This window comes from Ceratotherium simum, chromosome 29 (assembly GCF_057802395.1).
Source record: "Ceratotherium simum simum isolate JZ-2026a chromosome 29, ASM5780239v1, whole genome shotgun sequence".
Taxonomy (NCBI): domain Eukaryota; kingdom Metazoa; phylum Chordata; class Mammalia; order Perissodactyla; family Rhinocerotidae; genus Ceratotherium; species Ceratotherium simum.
Genome location: NC_141928.1, coordinates 4,102,028 through 4,127,781, shown reverse-complemented (window position 1 = coordinate 4,127,781; position 25,754 = coordinate 4,102,028). Strand labels below are relative to the sequence as shown.

Here is a 25,754-nt window from a genome sequence, read left to right as displayed (position 1 = left end):
CCGCACAGCCCCGCGAGCCCCGCCTCTATGCTAATGAGCGCGAGCCCTACGGGTGCACCTCGGCACAGCCCCGCGAGCCCCGCCCCTATGCTAGTGAGCACGAACCTCGGGCACGCCTCTTGGCGGCCCAGCAAGCTCCGCCCCTATGCTAATAAGCGCGAGCCCTGCGGGCGTATCTCGTTGCGGCCCCACACCCTATGCTAATGAGCCCGAGCCTCCTCGGGCGCACCTCTTGGAGAACCAACAAGCCCCGCCCCTATGTTAATGAGCACGAGCCACCTCGGGCACACCTCACTGGGCCCCGCAAGCCCCGCCCCTGCGCTAACGAGCGGCCGCCTCTCCCACAAGGCAGCGCGCAGGGCCGACGCGGCCGGCTCCGGAGCCCTTTGTGAGGGTGCCGGGCAGCGCCGGACAGCGGCACCATGAGCGGCTCGGCCGGGGCGGCGGCGGCGTCCGTCAGCTCCACGCAGCCCGCGCAGGAGGAGGGCATGACGTGGTGGTACCGCTGGCTGTGTCGCCTGTCGGGGGTGCTGGGGGCCGTCTGTGAGTACCCGGCCCAGGGGAGGGGCGGCCCCGCCGCCTGCCGCGCATGCGCGCCCGGCCCCGCCCCTGCCGCGGCCCCCCGCGGGAGGGGGACCGGGGGAAAGGATCCAGGGGAAGGGGTCCCACGGGGAGGGACCCGGGGGCAGGAGCCGGCGGGGAGGTGACCCGCGGGGAGAGACCCCCGGGAAGGGACCCGTGTGGGACCGGGGTGCGCGGCGGGCGCCCCTGCGGTGGTTGTGGTCGCCGGCCCGCAGCCTGGGCTCCTGGTTCTGGGGCTGGGCTGGCGGCTCTGGGGACGTTCCAGGAGGGAACATGAACGTCCGCGGGGAGCGCTGCACTCGACACGGCCCAGTCACTGCCGCTGCGCGCCTCCTCCGGGCGTAAGGACAGTGCGGCACCTCCTCCAGGGCTTTCCGGGATTGCTCAGATGCTGCCTGTAAGGCGCCGGCTCGGCCTGGGGAGGCAGCTCGCCTGTTGACTTGGGCGTGGATGGGGGCTGCAGCCGCCTTAACCTTTGGGCCGAGGTTGTTTACAAGTGGGGCGGGTGCAGGTCTGGTCAAATTTCCTGAGGATCGGGTGGTGCCAGGGGACAGGTGGTCCCCGAGGGAGGGCCGGGCAGTGAGCTGAGGGAGGTGGCCTCTCCTCTGGGTCCTCACTGTCCACTTGGAGGCCAGTGTGTTCTCTCTGCTGTCAGCTCTCCCTTCTGCTGTCAGCTCTGCCCCAGCCATGTCTCATCTTCCCGTCTTCTACCTCCCAACCCCATCCTGGACACACACCCGGACCTCAAGTTTCCTGGGAAGCCAGGCTCTTTTAGCACAAGCCCCCAAAAGGACATAAATGGGAAGGCAGATCTGCTACGTAAGTAAAGTAATGATCATATGGCAGGCCTCCCAAAAACAAACCTAAGTTTGTTTGAACGGCTTTCTCTCTCCTTCCTGCTGCCCTCAACACTGCGAATTACTGGAGTGGCAGAGGCCACAGCGGGAGGTCTTAGAAAGGGCATGTCTGTCGGGGAAGTCTTGGGGATTGAGCAGTGTCTGCCTGGCACAGAGCGCTGAGGCCAGGGTAGGGCAGACCTGATCAGATCTGCCAGAAGTATCACCTTTTCAGGGTCCCCTTCCAAGCCCACAGTCCTCCTAGGTGGGTGGAGGCTGGAAGAAGTTCAGGCGGGACTGCAGAATTAGGAGTGTGCTGTTCTGGCAGAGCACACCTTTATCCAGAGTTGATAATGGGACAGGCCCTCCAGTCACAAAATGCCCTGAGTCCCTGTCACTGCTGTCCAGAGAAAGCACGTTTTTGACTTTGTGGAGAGACTGGTGGCTCGAGGTCAGGCTGTAGATGTGATCCTCTCCAGTTTGGTTGGCTGTTTCCCTGCAGATCAGAGTGGGGGTGCTGTGGGGAGGGACAGTGGTCAGTGGGAGAAAGGAAAGGTCCTGACTGTGGCCCATGGGCCCTCCCCCTCCCCCCATCTTGGAGTCAGCGGCCCTGCCGACTCCCTGGTTAACCCTGGTGTCCCATCCGGTTCTGTGCCTCTCAGAGTGGGGCGCCTGGGCTGCCCCAGGAGTTCATGGTGTTGGGACTACAGATGAAGCTTCACGAGAGACTTGTGGCGTCGGTGTCACCTGCAGATTTGGGGGAGTGATTGTTATGTGGGTACCACATAGTATGTTACAGGGTGAAGGCAAAGCACACGGGAGTGTTAGAGATGAAACGGGAGTTCAGATGAGGGTTGTGCTTCTGGCCTGTCACTTTGGGAGTAGTGTCACCCTCCTCTGTGGTGGGGGGCCTCGGAGAGGCATTTACTCTGGGTCCTAACAGTCATGTGGAGGCAATAGCTTGGGAGGAGAGAGGATTGCATGGGACACATCCCTCAGCTCGAGCATTGGGGACCCCGAGGGGACATCCTCCAGCTCTCGATTGTTAAGGGACTTCTGGCTGGAGCCTGTTTGGGTTGAAATGTGGTCCCACCACAAGGCTGGCTGTTGGTAGGACAGTGGGGGTCAGGTGGGAGTTGGAGGTGAAATGCTGACTGCAGCAGGAGGTGTAGGCCAGCTGTCAGGTGAGACGGCGCAACCCACAGGCAGGCAGAAGTGGTATCATCTCGTGGACACTTACATCTGTGGCCCTGGGGAACCTTGCTGCCCGAGTGCGTATGTGACGTGCCAGGACAAGTGCCGCCTTTTTAGTAGGCAGAAAGCATGTCTGTGGTTTAAGGAGACCTTGGGGGGCGCCCGAGGGCAGTCCCATTGCGGTGGGCTCACTTCCTCTGGTTTCCTCCTCCATTGCTGCTATTTGCTTGGGTTACACGGGAAAACAGCAGGAGAATCCAGGCCGTACCGAGGATCAGGTGCAGAGGAGCTGCTGCAAGTTTAATGAACTGGTTGCTAATTGCTGCCTCAGAGGCTCCAGCTTCCTGCCTTGCCCCAGCCATGGCCTAGGCTTGCTTCCTGCCCAGCAGCCAGCTCTCTGGACCTGCCTGGCAGGCTCCCAGAGTTCTTGGTGAAGCCAGGCTGTGGGTAGAGGAAGGATGTGAGTGTGGCAGACCCTGCCCGTGGGAGCAGTGGGGAGGGGTGGGCAAGGCTCCACATTTGGGGTATAGGAGAAGCCACTTTGAGGGGTAGAAGAGGATGTGTCCCTCGTGGTTGTGGCCCCTTGGTATTTTAGGGTAGGTGGGCTGGGCTGTGGGCCTTACCTGTGTGCAGGAGAGAAAACAGGCCTAGAAAGGTGGAGAGAACATACCCAAGGTCCCTCGGCAGGTGTGGGAGTCAGCTGGAATTGTGACCCAGGTCTACCCGGTCCCGATTTCTGTTCTGAGAGAGGCAGCCCTTTCCCAACCCAAGTTCAAGCCATGTTTCCCGAGTTAGAGGACTCCTGTGAATGGTGATGCCTGGCCTGGCCTGAGCCCTTCGGAGACATTCTCTCTTTTATCCTAACCACCTTGCAAGGTGGGTATTGGTACAGCAGGGGCTCTGAGGGTGGCTCTCCAAGCCCTGGAGTAGAGAGAGGGTGACAGGCCCTCTCAGCTGCTGGGCCGAGCTCTGAGATCCAGCCGCACTCTTGCTGTGGGGCAGGGGGCCACCGCTTCACCTGAGTCTGTCTTCTCACCTGTGACAGGGAGCAGTTGTGTCAGCCTTACTTGTCTCAGATGGCGGGGGACGCTTCTGGGTGCTGTGGAAGAACCAGATGCTGGCTGTCAGCAGGAACTTGCATGGTTTCACAAGCCGTCTCCCCACGTGGCCTTCCCAGCAGCCTGTGTCCCGCCCTCCCTGCTAATTCCTGCCGTGTCTCTTGCTTTCAAGCTTGCGCCATCTCCGGCCTATTCAACTGCATCACCATCCACCCTCTGAACATCGCGGCCGGCGTGTGGATGATGTGAGTAGCCACGTGACTGTCCTGCCTGGTGGGCTGGGGGCACGTGGATCTCTGGCTGCCGTGCAGATCTTCACCTCCTTCCTACCCCACTGTGTTCACTTTTCCTCATCCTCATTAGGGCCGTGGCCAGGGGAGCACCACCCAGGCCTTTATTGGGTGTGGGGCTGAGACCACAAATGTTTCCTGAGTATCTACTGAGTCTACTACCACGGGCCTCGCCTCTGCGAGCTCCTGGGGCCATCCGGGCCGGCCAAGGACGGAGTTGGAGGGACGGTGTCTGATAGGGTTGGAGTCGGGTGCTGAGATCAGGAGATCCAGCTCGGAGGTGGGCAGGCAGTGCCGACCACACACAGGGCAGGGCAGAGTTGGTGTGGGATCAGGCAGTGAGAATGCCCTAGATGAGTTCCCTGCCCACCTCGTGCCAGGGCAGCTCGATCCTTTTGGAAGGGAAGGCGGGTGAGAATGGGCCAGTGCAGCTGTGGCTACATCTACCCCCCTGAGGCCTGTGAGAAGTGGCCGTGCACCAAACATTGTCTGTGTCCGTGTGGGGCTTGGTCTGGGAGGGGCACAGAGAGGGACAAGAGGCCATCCAGCCCTCAGAGAACTCAGGCCAGGGGTGAGGCTTCGAGGCCTGCTGTGGGCACAGAGCCCTATGCTGGCCAGAGGCAGTAGGGACGGGGATCACAGGGGAGAGGCACTGGACCTGGGCTTCGGGGGGCAGCATCAGGAGACTGGCCGGCTTAGATGTGGAAGGATTGGCTGAGCATGAGCAAGTGTCGCGTTGGGAGGACTGGCCCCTGAGGGTCACTAGATGCTGGCGGTGTGCGGGAGGCCTGGGGGCAGCGTTAGTTGTGCAGAGAGTTCCTGCTCTGGGGTGCGAGTGGATTCTTGGGGCGCCCTGAGCCTGCGTTTTAGTCAGACAAGGTGATGAGGGCACTTTCCCCCAGGCTTGGGGGTGGATGGAAGGGCCCTGCAGGCTGTAAGGGCCCAGTGTCCAGTAACTGCGACTCTTACCCAGTCACGGAGAACACAAGGACTGGAGCAGGCACCCTCAGTCAGCCTGGGCTTGGCTGGCCCCAGCCCCAGCAGGGGGGCTGCACTAAAGCGCTTACTGAGTTCCCTCCTCCTGGCGCGGCGGGCTGCCTGAGGGCAGGGCTGTGTCAGCCCTCAGCGACTGTTTGTGGACTGACTGAGCGGCCCTGGGGACAGCTTTCTCAGCACTGATGGTGACGTGGTGATGATAGCAATAATGCTGACAGTCGACAGAGCTGCGGGCCAGCTCTCTGCAGAATGCTCCGCGTGGAGGAACTTGGCTCCTGCTCACAGCAGTGCCGTGCAGTGCCTCGATGCAGGGGGTCTTGTTTCCCCCTTCACAGACGAGAGCGATAAAGTTCAATAAGGGAGACTGCTGTGTGGGGAGCAGCCGGGGAGTGGTGACGTGTTCAGCTGGTTTGTTCGGCAGAAGCTCTGAGAGGGAGAAATGGGTGTCCTGGAGAGGAGAGGCGGGGTGAGGAGGGAGGAGTGGCATTCTGGTAGTGCTGGTGCCCGGAACTGCGCCTTCCCCCAGGATTGTCAGCCTGCCGTCTTCTCTCCCTTGCCCCTCCAGCATGAACGCCTTCATCCTGCTGCTCTGTGAGGCGCCCTTCTGCTGCCAGTTCGTCGAGTTCGCAAACATGGTAGCAGAGAAGGTGGACCGGCTGCGCTCCTGGCAGAAGGCTGTCTTCTACTGCGGGTGAGGGGCCTCTGGGGCAGGGCTGGGGTGGCTAGGAGGTCTCACCCTCGAGGGCCCCTGACAGGGTTCCCCAAAACACTACTGCCTCTGTGACCCGAAGGGCACGCGACGGTGTTGGCGAGGGTGAGGGGACACAGGTGCATTCCTGTACTCTCGGTTGAGGTTTAAACTGGAGTGGCCTTTGTGCAGAGCTACTGATGATAGCTGCTACACGTGTGAGCCAGTGATTCTGCATCTGGGAATTTACCCACAGCCCAGTCCTACAGGATGCAGACAGGAGATGTAGATGCCTTGCAGCATTGTGTGTACAGAGAGAAATGACCAACACCTGGAACTTTGGCCCATCAGTTGGGAGTCTTTAAACAGATTCTGGTAGATCCATATGATGTGTTTCTGTGCAGCCTTTCAAGAGTGCGGTCAGCCTTTCAAGAGTGCGGTCAGTCGTGTCAGGATTTCCTGACATGAAAGGGAAAAGAGCAAGTCGCAGAACAGAAAATATTGCCTTCCAAATATGCTTTTCTCTTATTTTCCTATTTCTAACAACAAATTCAATATGTAGTACTTCATATCTGAGTTATGAGATTGAACTAATTCAGGATGTGTTTAATACAAGGAAGCTTCTAGAACAGTGCCTGGAGCATAGGAGGCCCTCAACAGCTTCTGGCAGCAGCAACAATAGTTATCATTATCCAGATGATCTTTAGAAAAAAATACGGAGGTTTTTATTTCCAAGGTCTTCCCTTCTGGAGGCCCAGTAGTTTTGACATCAGACCACAAGCTGCGTGCTCAGGGCCTGAGCCCTTACCACTGTGTCTAAATCACAGAGGAAGGCCGGATCACAAGAGGTCACACATCATTGCATCCTTGCTCTTGCTTTTTCAAAAATGTACTTTTGAAATGCTAACAGTAATATATGTTCATTAAAAATAATTTGGAAAATAGAAGATTCTTACCCAAACCCCACTACCTGTTAACATTTTGATATGTGTCCTTTCAGTCTGTCCTCAGGCATTTTTTAAAACCTGTTTCTTACACAGTTATAACCATTATAAGTAAATTTGTATCCTGCTTTTTTTCCACTTAATGTCATGATATAAACATTTTCAGTATCACCACAAAGACTTTGTAAGATTATTTGTAATGTTAGGAATATTTATTCCACTGGATATGTCATGCTTTTCTTAATTTGTAAACTGCTGTAAATCAAGCTGTGATGAACAGCTATGTGATGAACAGCTATGTGCTGAAACTTTTTCTGTGTTTATGATGATCCTCTTGAGGCTATATTTCCAGGTGTGGAATTATAAGGTCGGAGATTACGATCATTTACAAGATTTCAATGCGGGACTAAATTGCTTTCCAGAGAGGTTATCTGAGTCTCTCTCCCTCTCCATCGTCCCGAGCTGGGTACCATTTTCACATCTGTATCTGTATCTAAGAGGTGAAATAATTTTCCATGTTTTTTACCAATTGCATTTTCTCTTTTGAAAATGGTCTAGTTTACTCATTACCTATTGGCATTTTAATGTTTACTTAGCAAGTTATATGTGTTTTTCATAATAATGATTTCTTAATCCTTTGTTATATTTCCTGCAAATATTTTTGCAGCCAGTTGTTTGCCTTTAATTTTGTTTTGACAGACCTGTGGTCTTTTTTTGTTTTCTTTGTAGTTTTTATTATTCTTTTATTCCTTAGACATTTATAGCTGCAGTACAACCTCATGGTCACGTGTCCTTCCAGAATGGAAAGCCGGGGAGGACTCAGTTGGTCGAGCCCCATTCTCCTCCCCTCTGCAGCCAAATGGCTGCAGGCTCAGTCTTAGCTTCTTTGCGTACAGGGTTTGTGTGGGCAGGCTGAGGCCGGTGGGGAGCATGGGCAGCCTCGTCCAGGGACGTGACAGGACAGTGTGCTGGTCCTCCATTCGCTCGTATTTTCCTGGCCTAGTTGACCCGGAGTCACTGCCACTGGGCTGGAAATCCCAACTAGGATCCAGAGTCAGCCCCCTGGATTCCTTTTTTTTGAGGAAGATCAGCCCTGAGCTAAGATCCATGCTAATCCTCCTCTTTTTGCTGAGGAAGACCGGCACTGAGCTAACATCTATTGCTAATCCTCCTCCTCTCTTTTTTTTTCCCCCCCAAAGCCCCAGTAGATAGTTGTATGTCATAGTTGCACATCCTTCTAGTTGCTGTACGTGGGACGCGGCCTCAGCATGGCCAGAGAAGCGGTGCGTCGGTGTGCGCTCAGGATCTGAACCCGGGCCACCAATAGCTGAGCGCGCGCACTTAACCGCTAAGCCACGGGGCTGGCCCTAGCCCCCTGGATTCTTAAGCCAGAGTGGACACCTGCCACCAGGTGGCGCCAAACCGCAGTTGGGACAAGACAGCTGGGGCTGCCTATGAGCCAGTTAGCTGCTCCTGGCATGAACCCCGCAGTGAGGAGGCCTGGTGTCTAGTGCAGTTTGATCTTTGGATTTTCCGTATTGACATATGGCTGGTTTTACTGTGCTAATAAGGGCTAACAGTTACTTAGTGCTTATGCTGTTGCAGGCAGTGTGTGAATTAGTAATGTGCCTTACCTCGTTCAGTCTCAAAACCTCTGAGGTTTGATCCTCACTTTACAGTGGAGAGACTGGGTCTCAGAGAAGTTAAGTAACTTGCCCACAGTCACAGAGCTATAAGGGACTGAACTGACACTAGGTGTTCTGGTCTGCCTATTTTTATGAACAGTGAGGGGTTGGACCATCTTAGTGCTGTTGAACGCTTTGGATGACAGACCCTTTCAAAAATCTAACACAAGCTTTGGGTCCCCTCCCCAGAAAATGCACAGAATTTTACAGATAAGTTCAGGGTTGCCTGAGGACTTTCTCCAGCTGGCTGTGAACCTGTGTCTGGCTGATTTCTGGGGATCCTTCCTGGACCTGGCTGTCTGGGAAGGGAGCTGGGTGAATCTGGGAAGCCTGGAAGTGGTATGGTGGCCACGGGGTGGGAGTGCCCCCTTGACCTCTGCTTCCCCCCTAGGATGGCAGCTGTTCCTGTCGTCATCAGCCTGACCCTGACCACGCTGCTGGGCAACGCCATCGCCTTTGCCACCGGAGTGCTGTACGGACTCTCTGCTCTGGGAAAAAAGTGCGTTTGTGGGTCCCAGCCCCCAGGAGGGATCTTTACTTCCTATCGTGAAGTCTCTCAGTGAGGAAGGTCTGAGAGCGGCCCCTGTATCCACTTGTGGAAACTGAGGCCCAGAGACTGTCAGTGACTGGTCAGTGTCTCCAGGGTGTTGAGCTCTAGGGAACGAGACCAGGAGCATTTGTGAAACTTCCCGGCAGTCCAGTTGTGCCTTGTGCCAGCCTGTAGCAGGGATGGCGGGTGTGGCTCTGAGAGCTCTTCCCATCCAGGGCCCACACCTGTCACTGCAGTCAGCTGCCACCCTCTCTCGCAGAGCCTGGACTGAGACTCTCCGTCTCCACCCAGCATCCCAGGCAGATGTGTTTCTGCCATCCTAGCAGTAGGGTCTCTGTCTGGAGAAACCAGAAGACACAGCAGGGTCTCCCTGTGTCATAGGCCAGGAATTGGGTGGTGTCTGGGAGGGCTGTGTGCCTGGGGTCTGTCCCCTGTGTGACACTGAGTCACTCTCTCCCTAGGGGCGACGCAATCTCCTATGCCAGGATCCAGCAGCAGAAGCAGCAGGCGGATGAGGAGAAGCTCACGGACACCCTGGAGGGGGAGCTGTGATGTGGGTTGGGGTGACCCTCCCCTCCCTGCTCACCTCTCTGGCTCTGTGTGAGCATGTGCTGGAGGGACGAGGCCTGGAGCGTTGACCTTGAAGGACAGCCTGGAAGAGGAGCCTCTGTCTGGCTCCCGTCAGCCCCTCTGCCCCAGTCCCTGACCTGGAGGCCTCCTGTCTGCCCTCTCTTCAGATTGGTGTCTCCTGGTTCTGAGCCGGGTGCTGAGGGGCTGGGGTGAGGGCTCTGAGGGCCTTGGCCAGCAGAAAGATCAGCGTGGTGGCAGACAGTGTGAGCCTCGGGGGTGACCCAGGCCACAAGACTTGAGGCAGAGCAGAGCCTGCAGTAGCTCTGCCCAGACAGCCCACCTGGCCCCATGCCTCCCAGCCGGCCTGGCTCGGCCGGAAACAGGCTGCTGGGAGGATTTCGACTTACACAGCTGGGAGAACCACTGGGACCTGCTGAAGGCCTGGGAGGAGCTTCCCCTGGAGATGTTGGTCCTGTCTGGAAGTGGGAGACACGTCATCCAGGCCTGGGCATCGGCCAGAGAGAGCCTCCTCTCAGCTCTGCAGGCAGGAGAGCATCCTGTAGGCTGAGCCATCTGGGCCTGCCTCTGTCCACCGGTCATCAGGGCAGAGCAGTGTCCTGCCCATGGCTTCCCACCACTGCCCAGCACCCTCCCTGCCCCTCTGTTCTCTGTGAGAGCCCACAGCACTGCCAGGATGTTCCTTGAGTACCCGGAACAGCAGCCGTGGCAGAAGCTGGACAGCTGGCTGGGGACTGCTGCCTCCCCCAGTTCCCCGGAACCTTGGATAGGCCATTCCAGGAGATTCCCATGGGCCTGGCCCCCACCGCCCCCTCCAGGCCCTGGTGCTAAGGAAGAGGGGAGGGCAGGCTCCCCCCCGCCCTGTGGGGCTGCCTCTCCACCTCTCTGGTGTGGTCCTGCTCTGTCAGCGGCGGCCCAAGCCGTTAGTAAGGGATGTGCTTGACCCATCTCCGGTATTCCTGCCAGCCTGCCCCCAACCCTGCCCTTGGGGAGCTGCCTGCCTTTTGAGAGCTGGGCAGAGGCCAGAGCCACCTCCCCCACCGTGAGCTGTCCCCACTGCTGTGGGAGCCAGGCCTGTGTGGAAGCAGCCCTGCCTGGGCCGTGCACCATCGCCTCCCCCAGCCTCCCTCCACGCCACCATCCCTTCCTTCCAGCTTGTCCACGTCCTTCCACGTCAGCCCATGGGCCACTCTGCCGACTGGCCCTCAGCTGTTAGGTGTCTCCCATGGGACCTGGCCAAGCCTGGGCAGCAGTGGGCTGGTGTGGAGAATGCTCCATGCAGGGCTCAGCTCCCACTCCTCCTCCCAGGGCCCCAGGCTGGGCCTGCTCCGAGCTCCCAGAGCTCAGGGGCCCGTCTTTTGGTGTGGAAACTGCTCCAGGGCTGTGCCCAGGTCTTCCCTTCCCAGAGGGACCTTTCACCTTGGGGGCTAGTTAGCATCTGAGGCTGGGAGCGGCAGGTACTGTCCTGAGGACATGTCAGTGGGCTCCTGGCCAGCAGCAGCCCTCCAGGGAGCCCGACCAGGCTGAGCCACAGGTGGCAGGAGCGCCGCAGTATGGCCGGCATGGTGGGACACGTGCCTTCAGGGGTCCTCTGGGGCCACCTTCCTCAGGCGTGCTTGGTTCAAAGGGCTGTGGGCTCTGGGCCTCTCCAGGCCGGTGGGGTGTGTGCGTGTGTCTTGTCTGTGTGCCGTGAATAAGACCTGTCTACCTCCCAGGAGGAGCAAGGGCCCTGCCCGACCCTCTTGGCTCATTCTTATCTAGGAAGTGGGGCTCAGGGTCACTTCTGCCCAGCCCTTCTGCCCCTGCCACATGGGCCTCGCTGACGGGGTTTCCTCGCTGCAGGAGAGGGGGTGGCTGTGTGTCGACGAAGGTTGCACCTCTGTGGAAATTGGCTGGGTGTTGGGCGGGCCCTACAGTGGGACACAGAGGTGGAAGGACCCTCCACCCCCTTGGTCACAGGCCAGAGCGGGCAGGTGAGTTGCCTGAGTTCCCAGTGAGAGCAGCTGAGCAGTCCTGAGCTGGGACCCTGTCTCCCAGGAGGAGGTCCTGGCTTGCGCGGAATGTCCGTCCAGGTGGTGGAGGGAGCTGAGCCAGTCAGGCTGCTAGGGCCCACCCCTACCATCGTGGGTCGGACTCGGTCCTGTGGTCCTTGTTCCCTCTGTTTAGCGTATGTTTTGAGCAATAAAGCCTGGCGGTAGTTTCTATGCTCCCTCGTGTTCTCTGCCTGGTACCTTCTTTCTGCCTCCCTGGGCACGGGTCGAGGGGTGGCCATACGGGGGACCCCGCCTAGGGCAGCAGGCCCTGGTGACCTCGGCTGAGGATTTGGGTCTAGCGTGGCTCCCCCACCTAGAATAGACCCCACTCCCTTCCTCTCTAGGACTGCAGGCCTGATTTTATTGTTTTTATAAATAGGGTGAACATGGTTTGCAGACAGGAGCGCTCGAGAGCCTCCTGTTCCCAGAGGTCGGGCGAGTGCAAGAAGCAGCTCTGTGCTGGGTTCTGTGGCCAGGCCTGTAGAGGCTGGAATGTTTCCTGTGGTGTCCACGAGCCCTCACAGGTGCAGATCTCTGTCTTCCTCCCCACAGTCAAAATGCTCACTGTTGGCTAAGTGATCAGAACAGGACGACGTGACGATGTCCCTGTGCGGAGCCACTCTACCACCTCCAACACGGTCTCTGTCCTTATCACAGCCCTCTGGGGGGCGTCCTCTGCTCATGAGCAAGGAACTAGGCCTGAGGTCACCCTGCAGGGCCTTGTCCCCAGGCCCTGGGCAGTGTGCTCCCCTGCGGCCGAAGGTGGCCTCCTCCATCAGCGGGTCTTGGCCAATGAGTGTACGACACTGCAGGCTGCCTGGGCTAGGCCCAGGCTGGACGGGTGTGGCCTGTCCAGAGCCAGAACACACGGTCGGGGGGCTGTCACGCTTCTGGCTGGTCCTCCTGTGCTCTGGCTGACGGCAGGTGCTCGTGCCTCCTGGACGTGGGGTGCAGGTCTGTGGCCAACACAGAGGCTACGCCGCCCAGTGGTTTAGCACGTCCCAGGAGGGGACCTTGGCCTAGCGCAGGAAAGACCTCCTCCCGGTGCGGAAGAAGGACTCAATCTGCTCCAGCGACCGGCCTTTGGTCTCAGGCACGCAGCAGCCGGTGAACACCAGGTTCACCAAGCAGATGGCAGCAAAGAAGAAGAAAGGCACCTGGAGGCCGAAGGCATTCTGGGGGTGTAGAGGGGGTGCTGGGTCACACGGGGAACGCAAGGGTCCTCCTGCCACAGGATGAGCCTCATGGGCCCTGCTAGCGTTAGCCAGCCTTGTGGCAGGGGGTCTCTCATCTGCTTGTTACCCTGCTGAGAGACCTCCCAGGGCTCCCCACTGCCTCCAGCACAAAATCCCAATGCTTTAGCATGGCATCAAAGACCCTCGATGTCTGCACGCAGCCCTCCTCTGGGTGGGCCCTAGGAGTTGCCCCCCGCCCCAGCAAAAGCCTGCCCGGGCCCCGGCCCTCCAGCCTCAGCCTCTGCTCAGGTCCCCAGCTCTCTCCCTTGCCCTCTCCATGCTCATCTTTAAAGTTTCAGCTGTTCCACACTCCACCTCAGGAGGCCTGCCACCCTAGCCTGGCTGGGAGCATGCTCATGCTCTTCTGGGGCCACCCCCGATGTCCTCCCTGCCTGTGCCTCTCTGCTGGGGCTGTGCAGGCCCGCCTCCCAGCCCAGCCACTCACTCTGAGTGCCCCCAATCCTGCCCTGCCTCACTGACTGCACCAGGGTAGGCATTGGCCCAAGCTGCCCCCATCAGATTCTCCCTCCTGGGAGTTGGGAACTGGGACTCAGAGACTGGTTGGCTTCAGGGCCTGCTGGGGCTTTGAACCAAGAGGGGGGTTAAGCCAACTGGGAGCTGCGTGTGCAGGACGGGGCAGTGTGCACACATGCTGCAGGTGGTCTGATGAGCAGGGCACCTGCTGAGAGACCCAAACTGCCCACCCAGACCGAAGGCCAGCTGTCTGGGAGGGCAACAGCGCAGGTGGCTGTGGCCCTGGGCTCCGGCCCCGCCCTGGCCTGGGAAGTCACCTGACTTCTCAGAACGATCCCCTGAGTTCATGTCTGCCTACTGTGAGGTAATGATGTAATGATGTTGTCACTGGACGGCTCCTGGCCTCCGGTGTGAAAGGGGATGTGTGCTAATAACTTCTTGGAGGACCACTGTGGGGCTCAGAGGACAGGAGGAAGCCCTCAGCACAGCCCCAGAGAAGGCTAGATAGGGCCCTGGCGGACCCAGGGTGCTGGGGCCAAGCACTCACCACCACCAGCAGGAAGGATTTGGTGAGGGCAAAGGCCGTGAGCCAGCTGACGAGCACGCAGAGCCCTGAGGCCACGCCGCGGGCCCGCAGGGGTAGGATCTCCGACATGAGCAGCCAGGTGATGGGCCCCCAGCCCATGGCGTAGCCTGCCAAAAGGGGACAAGGGGCAGGCTCAGACCCTGTGGCGTGGCTGGGGCAGGCCCCTTTTGTCTCCCCTGAGGTCTGAGAGACCCCTGCCCAACTAGCCCAGACAAACCAGGACAGCAGTGCCCCACTCCATGATAGGCAGGTCCCCCACATCTCACCCATAAGACAGCCCCTCTCTCCCTGGCCAGCAGCCCTTCTAGACTGCCTCCCCGCCCCCCTGGAGTCCCTGCCACACCTACCCATGATGAAGAGCATCGTGGCCAGCAGGGGCACCAGGGTGATGTAGCTGGTGGGTGTGGCCAGGGGCTGCTCTGTGCCCGCTAGGGTCACACTCTCCAGGCCCACGGTGCTGTTAGGGGTCAGAGGCTTCGGACTGAAGTGGACGTATAGCCCCAGTGTCAGGTTGGCAGCAAACATGATGGCTGCTGTGGATAGACAGGTGGCCCTCGGGGGGCCAGGACTCTGAGCTGGCTGCTCCTCTGGAAGCTCCCTTCACGAGCCCCTCAGTGCCCTGCGCCCCGCAGAACAGCAAGCTCCAACTCCAGCCCACATTTGAGCTTCCATCACACCCACTGTGGTGTGTCACGGTCGACTTGTTCACGCACACAAGCCCCAGCAGACCTTTCTGGAGCAGCTGGCGCATGCCAGGCCCTGTGCCGGGCGCTGGGGAGGCGGAGGCCAGCAGGGCAGGCCTGACCCAGGTCCTCCGGAGCTCGCAGCCACACGCGCCCACCGCGAGGGCCGGCACGACAGGCAGCAGCTGCTGAAGGAGTGAAGGAGTAAGTGGGGGGCAGGCTGGGGCTCACCTGAGACGAAGAGCAGAACCTTGCGGCCCGCCAGGTCCATGGTGAGCGCGGCGATCAGCACAGACAAGAGCCTGACGGCCCCCACAATGGCTGCGTCCTCCTCGGGGGGCTGCAGGGAGGAAACCAGTGTGGCTGAGGGACCCTGGCCTGCCACTCCTATCCCCCGTCCCCCTAAGGCCTCCTTTGGAGCATCGAGCCACTGAGCACCTAGGACGTGGCAGCTGTTCTCTCTGGTCACCCGACCTAGCCCGTGGGGCTTCTTGGCAGGGGCACAAACGCTGTGCCCACCGCTGAGCCCAGGGCCGGCACAGAATCCAGGCGTGACACCAACCAGTGGAACTGTGCTGTCGCTAATCTTCAAATCTCATCTTCCTTTCAGCCTGATGAAGCCAGGCTCTCTATTATCTCCATTCTGCAGAGGAGGAAGCTGAGGTTTGGAGGGGAAGCGACTTCCCTCAGCGAATGGAGATGCTCTGAACCTGGGGTCCATGGTCCCCAAGGGGTCTGCATTTCTATAAAACTGGTTTCCTTTGTAGTCCTGTATGTTTTATTTTCAAACATGTAAGCTTTGATTACAAACACTATTGTGAGAACAGGTGCACGGGACAGAAACAGTTAAGAGACCCTAGTGATCTCTACGTGGTGCATGCTCCCCTGACACGTGGCTCAGAGCAAGTGCTCAGGAAGGGACAGCCTGGGCTCCGAAGGACGCTGGGGGCAGAGCCAGGGCGGAGTGGGAGCCGGGCTCTCACCAGCAGGACGGCAGTGCTGTCGAAGATGGGCTGCAGGTAGACGAGGATGGGTGTGATGCCCGTTAGCTGCTGCAGGAAGCGCATCAGCAAGGCGATGAGGATGGGTCGGTACACATGGGGGTCCCGGGCCTCGGCCCATGACATGTGGCTGCTCTGGAGACACGAGGCCGCCGCTGAGGGAAGAGGCGCCACCCTGGCCCAGACTCCATGGGGCCGAGTAGGAGACTCCCTTCTTCCCTCCTTCAGGAAAGAACCTGCATACTGAGGCCACCCAGGCCAGGGGACAGGCCCGGGGGACCCGAAGCCCAGGCTCTTGAATAAGTGGGTGGGCCAAAGCAGACTCCTGCTTGTCTCTGGGTCCCCAGGCACCCACCACACGGACATCCCCCCACCATTCCTGGTTCCTGAAGCTGGGAACTGCTTGCTGTAATCTCCGTTTTTCAGGAAAAGCAATGGAGGCTTAGACAAGCCTAGGAAGTGGCCATGGCCACACAGAGCTGTGGGCACCCACCCCTCCGCACCTGTCTCTGGACGTTGTCCTGGATCTGCTCGAACTCCCAGCGGGTGTCGGTGTCGGCCCCACGCAGCCAGGCCAGCGCCCGCGTCGCCTCGGAGTCCCTGCCCCGCGAGAGCAGGAAGCGAGGCGAGTTGGGCATGAAGCTGAGTAGCAGGATCATGATGAGCACAGGCCCCTCCCCGGCCACAGCCAGCCAGCGCCATGGCAGCAGGAGGCCTGGGGGTGAGGAGAGTGTGAGGAGCTGGGGTCCAGGCTGCACACCGAGCTCCCTCCCAATGGGGCCTCTGAGCAACCTCATCTGCCCTCAACGGCTAGTCCCAGGGCCGCCTCCTGCAGGAAGCCTACCCTGATTGCCCCAAGCCTCTGTGGTCTAGACCAGGAGGGGCCACAGGGATTGCTCGGCCCCTAGCACAGGGCCCAGCACATAGTAGGGGGTCCTCGGAGGGTCTCAAGGGCCATGGTAGGGTGACAGAGGGGTAGCCTGAGCAGGGAGGGCCCCAGGCCTCTACCTGCAAACTCCCACCCACCTCAACCAGCTCTGATCTCTTTTCTATATAGACTTCCCACTTGAGACTATTCGAGGGAAACATTCTGCTACTAAAAGATAGTTAGAAGACTGATGGCCCAAGAGAAGCCCTCACTGCCCAGTTAGGGATGGGGCTTGTGACCAGAGAGGGCAGGAAATTGCCTGGAGGTACACAGCATGGTGGTGGCCAAGCGAGTCTCTTGCCTCCCAGCCCAGGGTTCGTTTTGGGATGTGATCATTCCCTTTCCACCCATGTCTGCTCATGGCACCCTGTCACCCCTGAGCCTGCACTGCGGACATGCTTAGTGCTCATCTGGATGATACTTGCCAAGGGCGTAGAGGGACAGTGATCCGAACACTGCCATGAGCTGGGGCGTGGCTCCCAGGGCCCCACGAACGCCTGGGGGAGCTATCTCAGACACGTACACCTGCAAGACACATCGCCCCGCCCCGGCTTTGGTGAGAATGCAGGTTCCTGGGCCTGGCCCAGATGGGAGAGGAGGCCCTGGTGAAACTTGGGAAGTGGGAAGTGGGACTTCTGGTGGGGTTCTTGTCCTGATCATGACTCACTGCGTGACCTCCCTCAGGCCTCAGTTTCCCTAACTGTCGAGTGGGCAGGAGCACTCAGCTCTGAAATAGGTAGCGTGAGGCTGGGAATTGGGAGGCCCAAGGGCACCCAGACTCTGGTCTCTGCTCTTCCCAGAGGTCTGCATCCCTACCGGGCTCGCCCCAGCCCCTGATGGGGAGTGTGTGGAGAGGTGGTAAGAAGAGACGCCCAGGGAGGGCCCGGGGAAGGCACTTCCCTTTCCTCTCTGTTGCTCAATGTGGATTTTCTCCAATTGAGCAATGTATCTGACTGTCAAGAAATGGGTAGGAAGTTTGGGGAGTCCAGAGTGGGGGCAGCTGGGGACAGACTTCCCCGAAATGAGCTGCCCTCGTGGTGCACAGCTCAGGCTCCCCGGCAAATGCATCCCCTGAGCCGGGGGCTCAGAGGCCAGGAGACCTGAGCCAAACGGTGGTCTGCACAACACTGAGGCCGTGAGGAGACCCGGGGTGGGCAGTCCTGGCCTTACCGGGATGCAGGCAGCTGTGAGGCCCCCGGCGAAGCCCGTCAGCGTCCTCCCCAGCAGCAGCATCCAGAGGCCGCGGGCGCCCGCCATGAGCGCGTAGCCAGCTGCCGAGGGCACAGCTGAGAACATGATGCTGAGCTTCCGGCCCAAGAGGTCATTGAGGACCATGGCACTGAGGCCCCCAGCCGCAGCACCCAGGGTGAACACGGACTGCAGAGAAAGGGTGCATGGCAGACACGTCTGGGCACCCAGCACCCTCCTTCCCCCATCACAGCTTAGAGACAGCTGCTTTGCCAGGCTGACCCTGGAGCCTGGGCTGCAGGACTCAGGCCCTGTATAGTAGTGAGCCTCCCGTCTCCAGAGGTGTACAAGTAGCATGTGGACAACCGTTTGTCAGGGATACCACAATGGGGAGTCCTGCTCTGGGGAGGAGGTGGGGCCACATGTCTACAGTGATTCTGTCCAGCCAGATGTTTAAATAAGATAAGATACCATAAATATCTGATACCATAAGATAGCAGATGGGAAGCCCCTGTGACTTGAAGCCCCTGGGATTTTAAGATTTGGGGGGTTCTTGGATTCCCTGTAGAGTGTTGTGAGAAGGATCCAGCCTGTCCGAGCCTCACTTTCTTCAGCTGTATGATGGGGAGAGAGGGTTGGCCCTGGAGTCAACCAGCTCTCATGTGAAGTGCCAGCACACGCCTGGCACGCCGGGTGCTCAGTACACGTTCGGTATTGTCATCTCAGCCACTCTGTTGTATTGTAAATTCCAGGCTACTAAGATTGTCATTCTCGATCTCTGGGGCTCTCGGGCCTGTGCTCTTCCTTTCCACGTGTCCACAGTCTATCCTGTGACCCTCCTGGCCCCAGCTGGGGCCTCTTTCCATTGACCCCTGATGGCCCTGCCCCCATCATCCAGGGAGGTGTCTGCTCTGCTGTGACAGCCCAGCCCTGGGTGTGGGGGACCTGGAGAACCCTCGGCCCCAGCGGGGGGACCTTGAGGCACACCTCCTCACTTGCTCCTTCCCACGCCTTCCCCATCAGCTTTCACTTCCTGCGTTTACTTCAGAGCTATCATCTGGCCTCACTCCCCTGCTGCCCACCCTGCGGCCTGGAGTGGGGGCGCAGAGGGGCAGACCAGGGCCCAGGAGGGGGTCTGTGAGTCCCTGCCCACCACCTCCCCCCTGCCCTGCCCCTCTCCTGCTCAGCATGGCCCTTACCCCGAACCAGGATGCCTGGGTTTTGGTCAGATGCAGGTCTGGATCCGAGGAGCGCTCCAGGGCCGGGATGACGGGGGATGTGTAGACCAGGGCATACCCGAAGCTGAAATTGCCCAGCACAGCGGCGAAGGTAGCCAGGAACACCCTCTTGTTCTGTGGGGCCCTGGGGGGGGTGGGCACAGTGACCAGGGTCTTTAAGCCCCTCCTCACTGAATTGCTGCCTGTCCTGAGCCCAATGGCTGCCCGCCCAGAGGGCAGTGCTGGGAGGGCTGGGTTGAGGGCCAGTCAGATTGGTACCTTCCCAGGGCCTGATGGCCAGCTCCCTTGGGAAATCTCCAGGGCGTGAGGACAGTCCTCACAGCCCATCGCTGTGGCTGAGACACAGGTGCAGGAGCCCTTTTCTCCAGAAGAGGAGGCCTGATTTCTGCTCCCAGCTTTGCCACCCAAAGCTTGCTGTATGACCTTAGGCAAGCCCCTCGCCCTCTCTGGGCCTCAGCCTCACTGTCTGTGCCAGTTGGGGCTGAGCCCGGTACTCGGGGGGACCAGCTCCTTAAATAGGACTAGAGCATCTGGAGCAGGAGGGGACCAGATGGCCCCTTGGTGGCCACTCACTGAAGGTCAGTGGAGGCCCAAGGCGGGAGTCAGCCTCCCGCTGGAGGGGACTAGGGCCATCCCCAGCCCCCACCCGCAGCCCCCATGCCCAGCGACTCTCACCCGACCCGTGTCCTCTCCCTCGGCGACGGGGGCGGGTTCTCGGAAAAAGTGTCATAGTCCGGGCCCTCAGCTCCCAGCAGCGGCTCCTGCATGGCCGGCCTCTCCCGTCAGGGCACGCGGACGGCGGGGCAGCTGGGCCGGGAGGCGCGTGGGGTCGCAGCTGCTCGGAGAGTCCTGCCGAGCCCGCAGCTCCGCCCCTCGGCCGCGATTGGCTCCGGGGCGGCCCTGCAGAGCGGGCGCCGGCCAATGGGGCGGCCGCGAGCGGTGCGGATGCTCGGATGCGGGCGCGGCGCCGGGGCGGGGCTGCCGGGCTTTCCCGGGGCGCGGATGCTCGGGTGGGGGGCGCCGGGGCGGGGCGGCCGGGCTCTCCCGGGGCGCGGATGCTCGGGTGGGGGGCGCCGGGGCGGGGCGGCCTGGCTCTCCCGGGGCGCGGATGCTCGGGTGGGGGGCGCCGGGGCGGGGCGGCCTGGCTCTCCCGGGGCGCGGATGCTCGGGTGGGGGGCGCCGGGGCGGGGCGGCCTGGCTCTCCCGGGGCGCGGATGCTCGGGTGGGGGGCGCCGGGGCGGGGCGGCCGGGCTCTCCCGGGGCGCGGCCCGCGCTGTGTGCCCCGGGGCTGGCGAAGCGGATGGGAATCCTGCACTGAGGGAGCTGCCCTTGCGGGGTCTGTAGGCAGAGCCCCTGTGGATTCGTCCCTGACCACGCCTGGGTCTCAGCCGGGTACCAGCACTGGGGGGTAGACTGCGCCGCACCCCCGGGCTCAGCTCCTACAGGCAGAAGGAAACCGAAGCCCAGAGAGGAGAAGCGACTCGCCAAGGTCACACAGGGAACCCTTGTCTTCCTCCAAAGGAAGGCCGTGCGCTCCGCCTGGCTCCCTGCCACAACGCGTCCCCGAGCCGCGGCTGCCCCGGCCCCACCCCGCCCCTCCCGAGACCAGGGGAAATCAGGCTGAGTATCCAGGACAGAGGGTGTGCGGGGGGAAGGCAGAGGGAGGAGGGGGTGGGCGGCTCCAGTGGGCCAGACTTGTGTTTTTCCGGTTTCTGATTGCAGAAATAACTTGGGCTTGTAGTGAATCATCCAGGTAGTAAGATAAAATTTAACAGTAAGAAAAGCAGAAACTGAAAATTCCCTCGAAGTCCATCCTCAAAAAATAACACAATTACTACTCACAGCTCTCCCTTTGGACTTTTTCAGAGAGAGGGCTGAATCAGACCCTGTTCTGCTGGATGGGTGTCCCACATATATTTTTAAACTGCTGCTTTGTTGTTGAACGTTTGGGTTATTTCCAAATTTTAGCTGTTAAAATAATGAAGCGTTTTAAAAAGTTACTATAATTACCTTTTATTATTGTCAACTGACATAAAGAGTCTAGACATTAGTGGAGGAGTTTATTCAATAATCAGCACGCGGAGTTCCAACCCCGGGAAACAGTCCAACAGATGCCCTGAGGAGCTGCTCCGAGGGGTGTGAGCTTATGTCTCTTTCACAAACAGTGCACGCGCGGGGAAGAGGAGAAGAAAAAAAACTTACAACTAGTTTTCATATATGTTAAAAAAAAAAAAGGAATAGAGTACATCTGGGCTTTTCTCTAGATTTACGTTGAAGGTAACATAAGAATTCCTTGGTTTTCCATCAAACAAGTTGGGAGATGCTGACATTATCCATGTGTGGAGGGAGGCCGGGACCAGGGTCGTGATTATTCCCTCCATCTCTAAGAAACGCAGCTGGGGATGTGAGAGTGAAGTACCCCCTTATCTTTCCTGCTGTGGGTCTGTCCAGCAGGCGTCTTCGGTCATGAGGCGTGGGGTTCAAGGTCATTTGACACAGGCTGAAGATGGCCTGCACGGCCACCTCACAGGACAGCATGGATGTTATTGTGCTGACTTAAAGCCTATGCAGGTTGCTTGTTAGATTCGCCTATTAGACCAGGGAGAGGGGTCCCAAAAATCTGCCCACAGTCCCCGCTTTTGGTTGTTATCAACCCACGGATGCATTCGTGACCAGTGAGGTGTTCCTTTGCTTTTTCTCCGGCATGGTGGGGTACCTCTCATTTTTTAACCTATCTTACATGTCGTTTATTAAAAATGCATTCTGGATCACTCTTACCTTCCTAGCTGACATGATCGGGGCCTCGTCCTGCTATTGCCTCCTTTGACAGCTAGCATAACATTGGGATAATATGATAATTAACACAATCAAAATTACAGTTGTGAGTACAGTTTTTACAATTTTTCTCCCAAAAATGTTCCCTGGCAGAATTTCCTTGGAGGTTTTCCCCAGGACGTGCCCTGTATAATAGATGTATCTTGTGAAGTCAGAAGTAATAGGAAGATTGAGAACAGGTTTGTGTAAGATAGGTCTTAGACTCTGGGTTTTAGAATTATATGTGAGTGTGTGATTTATGGGCTCACGATTTGTTGGACTCAAGGTGGTAACCTTTTCCCAAGACCAATAGTTAGTATCTAAGAATTGGGGCGGCTTAGAAAGACAAATGTGACAAGTGTAGGTGAGTCTGGTAAGAAACAAAAATAATGCAGGGCTGGCCCAGTGGCGTAGCAGTTAAGTTCACGCACTCCGCTTCCCTGGCCCGGGGTTCAGGGGTTCGGATCCCAGGCGCTCACCAACACACCGCTTGTCAAGCCATGCTGTGGCGGCGTCCCATGTAAAGTGAGGAAGATGGGCACGGATGTTAGCCCAGGGCCAGTCTTCCTCAGCAAAAAAGAGGAGGATTGGCATCGGATGTTAGCTCAGGGCTAATCTTCCTCACAAAAAAAAAACAAAGACAATACTGCATATTGTCCTTTAATGACTGGCCTGGTCCGGACTCCTGGGAGTGCTGTCCATATCAGCCATCGGCCGCTTCTCTTCCTGGTCTTGTTGGCATAGTTTCAGTCATAAGTCCAAAACACGCTCTGAGGACAACTCTGGAGAAGGCGCCCTTTTTAAGTGAGAAATATGGATCCAAGAGTCAATGCCCTATAATTTAGCTGCACAGGAATTAGTCAGAGGACTTGATAAGGTCCTTTCCACTTAGGCTGCAAAGCGTTTTTCAAATGGTGAAGTTTTCAATAAACATAGACACGAGGCTGTAAATCATGAGCTTGTAGACCTTCATCCGTGGGTTTTGCATCATATGCATCAGCAACCAATTTCAAGTGTTCTTTTAATAGTTTGGATAAGATTTTACAATAGTGATGTATGTCACCTTTTAGTAATGAAGGTTCATATAATCCTTCATCTAGACATATAGGTTTCCCAGTAATAATCTCAAATGGACACAACTGATATTTGCCAAAGGGTGTTGATCTTAGGTTGACAGTACCGGTGGAAGGGCTTTAGGCCGTGATAAAGAGAATGCATCTGTGAGCTTAGCCAATTGGATCTTAATTATGCCACTGGGCCTGACGATTGGGGTGGTAACTGCAGTGAAGAGGCTGCAAAATAGGCCAGGTTCTACAAATTTCCTTCATAATTTGTCCGGTGAAGTGAGTCCCAGGTCACTGTGTAGTTCTGCTGGACTCCCCATCCTGGAATAATACTGGGGATAATTCCGTGCTGGGATAATTCCATGCTGGAATGATTTGTTCCCGGTAGTAGTTTACTGATTGATTGAGCCATAGCCCTTTGGCAGGAAATGCTTCAGCCCAATGAGAGAACATGCAAATCATAACAAGAACATATTGGTAACGTTGGGAGGGAAGCATTTGGATCAAGTCCATGTGGCAAATTTCAAATGCTCCCACTGGCAAAGGGAAAACTCCCTTTGAACTATGCAGAGGACTCCCTGGGTTATGCTGAGGACAGACTAAACATTTAGGGTATATTTTCTGTGCTGTAGTAAAACAGGGATTCCAAAAGTATTGTTTTTTCCAAGAGATCATTTTCTCTGGGGCCCAATGAGTCAGATCATGAAAATGCTGTAGAACTGGATGTTGAGCTTCTAAAGGAAGTATTGGGTGTTGATTTGGCCCAATCCATAAGTTTCTGTGGAAATCAAAAGCCCCCCTTTTGGGGGCCGGCCCAGTGGCATAGTGGTTAAGTTTGCACTCTCTGCTTCCGTGGCCTGGGGTTTGGAGGTTCAGATCCCGGGTGCCAACTTGCACACTGCTTATCAAGCCATGCTGTGGTAGGCGTCCCACATATAAAATAGAGGAAGATGGGCACAAATGTTAGCTCAGGGCCAATCTTCCTCAGCAAAAAGAGGAGGATTGGCAATGGGGGTTAGCTCAGGGCTAATCTTCTTGACCAAAAAGAAAAAAAAAGCCTCCCTTTTGGATCTATAATTGTTTTTCTTTTTCAGTGGCGGTTTTCTGAAAATCAAACAGAGCCTCAGTTAAGTCAGAGAAGGACAAGAAACGTGTCAAAGTTGGTGGAATCACCATTCATGAGGCAGCTTCCTTGTTGCTGCTGCCTGATCTCCCAACTTGTTTCCTTTTTTGGTTTCCAAAGTGTCCGCCTCAGAGTGACCTTGTATTTTTATTATTACCAATTCCTTAGGGAGTAAAATGGCTTTTAACAAAGGAGCCATTTGTCTCCTGTTCTTAATATGTTGTCAAGTACAGGTTAAAAAACCTTTGTTTTTAGAGCATCCCCAAATCGTGGGCTATTCCAAATGCGTATCTAGTGTCAGTAAGAATATTTGCAGTTTCCTGTAGCTAGACGACAGGCTGAACTTCTACTGAATGAGCATCAGGCGAATGAGCCCTCTCCAGAATGGAGACTGGAGGACTCACAGCACACCTGTCCTGATACGTCCCGGTAAGTCCTCGCCAATATGAGCCATCTGTGGATAATATAAGGTCAGCATTAGTTATGGGACATTCACGTAAATCATCCCCTGGGGTCGAAAGTTGGTTAGTTAACTTTATGTAGTCATGATCAGATTTCATTGATTTGGCATCATCTGGGAGCCAGGCGGAGGGAGTTAACCTGTTACCCCTAAGCAGAGTTACATTAGGAGAAAACAAAACAATTTCATAAGAAATTAATCGACTTGCAGAATAAGGTGGAATGTGATGAGAATTTAACAAGGCTTCAACTGAATGAGGAGCCTAAACAGTTAAAGGAGACCCCATCATCATTTCTTCAGTAGCCTCGCACAAGAGCGCTCTTGCTGAAATAGCCCCCATACACAGTGGAAGTCCTTTTGCTACCGAGTCTCATTGCTGACTATAATATCTTATAGGTCGATGGCAATCCCAATGTTCTTGAGTTAATACACCTAAAGCATTTCCTTTAGCTTCATGTACAAAGAGAGAAAATGGCAAGTTGAAATTAAGGTGACCTAAAGCTGGTGCCTGAGCCGAGATGGACTTGAAGGTGTTTATGGCTTTTTCTCCTTCTGGTGTCTATTCAATCAAATCAGACTGGTCAGACTTAAGTAATATAAATATAAAAGGTTGAGCAATGAGTGAAAAGTTAGGCACTTAGTTCCTGTGGTATCTAGTCAGTTCCAAAAAAAAAGAAAAAATCCCCTCAATTGTTTTCGTTAGTTTATGAAGCCATCAGTTTCTCTGTTATGGTTCTGTAATTTTTTTTACTTAGTTTAGTTTTATGATCTGAAAGTTTATCAGAAACCTATATTTTAGAGTAAGTGTCAGAATCCTTTCCGTGACTCTCTCTGAAGATGAAATATATTTGCGAAATCATCAGAGTAAAACAATAAATGTCTGTAAATGACAAAAGACCTCAAAATGGCAACTAACAAAGGAACTTCGTTATTTCTGTGACATATAACATTTTAAGATAATAACTAGAATTACAACTGATAACAGTTGTTATTAGTTACAACTGAGAACAGATCAGAATTTTAGCAGTCATATCATTTTTATTATATTATAAATATTATTATATTATTGTATATAAAATTTTATTACTATATTATAACATTTACTTACACAATATAACCTTAGGGGGTTTGTCATCACTTATTTCACAATGCTTCTCATGCAATTTCATACCAAAGGAGTCTAATTAGTTTAATATTTCCCTCTTTATAGAAACAGAGAACAAAATCTTTGAGAAGTCCTGGGGGCCATTGGAAATTCTCAAAGTGAGTTTTAAGTCAAAAGAAGGGCTGTACCCAGGATTCAAGCCTTGGGGGAAGTTTGTCAAAAATATGAAAAGGTTTTAAAACACTTGGGCAAATAGGAAACAATGTTTAGGTATCCATTCAATCCAGGTGACAACAGAAGATGTCAAAGGCCAAAAAACCTTAATAGAGAAACCTCAATCTTTTTGAATATAGGAAATAATTTTAACAAAACATTGATTTTCTGTCTTTTAAGTAGATTTACTCAAAAGTA

The 25,754-nt window shown here is 56.3% G+C and overlaps 2 protein-coding genes across 3 annotated transcripts; one reads left to right on the top strand and one right to left on the bottom strand.

The window, feature by feature from the left end:
* The first annotated feature begins 354 nt into the window (after positions 1-354).
* Positions 355-11,618, top strand: CACFD1 (calcium channel flower domain containing 1). Of its 2 annotated transcripts, none has more exons than XM_004423623.3 (5): positions 355-543; positions 3,843-3,915; positions 5,522-5,647; positions 8,665-8,772; positions 9,285-11,618. In XM_004423623.3, exons 1-5 carry the CDS (start codon positions 423-425, stop codon positions 9,373-9,375), a joined length of 519 nt encoding a protein of 172 aa, XP_004423680.1. In that variant the 5' UTR covers positions 355-422; the 3' UTR covers positions 9,376-11,618. The 2 variants fall into 2 exon arrangements, with proteins under 2 accessions (XP_004423680.1, XP_087274966.1); XM_087418840.1 differs by lacking the exon at positions 355-543 and adding an exon at positions 751-3,488 and having other exon boundaries at positions 3,658-3,915.
* Positions 11,619-11,777: 159 nt separating this feature from the next.
* SLC2A6 (solute carrier family 2 member 6) lies at positions 11,778-19,619 on the bottom strand. The gene is made up of 10 exons (XM_004423625.3): positions 19,453-19,619; positions 18,739-18,901; positions 17,522-17,728; positions 16,777-16,876; positions 15,927-16,138; positions 15,406-15,558; positions 14,654-14,762; positions 14,087-14,272; positions 13,701-13,846; positions 11,778-12,619 (listed from the first exon to the last, which is right to left on the bottom strand). Exons 1-10 carry the CDS (start codon positions 19,542-19,544, stop codon positions 12,464-12,466), a joined length of 1,524 nt encoding a protein of 507 aa, XP_004423682.1. The 5' UTR covers positions 19,545-19,619; the 3' UTR covers positions 11,778-12,463.
* Positions 19,620-25,754: the final 6,135 nt, after the last annotated feature.

Coding starts and splice junctions, on each gene's coding strand:
- CACFD1 (XM_087418840.1), top strand. CDS start 3,689: ATGGCGGGGGACGCTTCTGGGTGCTGTGGAAGAACCAGATGCTGGCTG. Junction 3,916..5,521: donor GCGGCCGGCGTGTGGATGAT/GTGAGTAGCCAC, acceptor TTGCCCCTCCAG/CATGAACGCCTTCATCCTGC. Junction 8,773..9,284: donor CTCTCTGCTCTGGGAAAAAA/GTGCGTTTGTGG, acceptor CTCTCTCCCTAG/GGGCGACGCAATCTCCTATG.
- SLC2A6 (XM_004423625.3), bottom strand. CDS start 19,544: ATGCAGGAGCCGCTGCTGGGAGCTGAGGGCCCGGACTATGACACTTTT. Junction 14,273..14,653: donor GGTTCTGCTCTTCGTCTCAG/GTGAGCCCCAGC, acceptor GTCTATCCACAG/CAGCCATCATGTTTGCTGCC. Junction 12,620..13,700: donor AATCCTTCCTGCTGGTGGTG/GTGAGTGCTTGG, acceptor CTACACCCCCAG/AATGCCTTCGGCCTCCAGGT.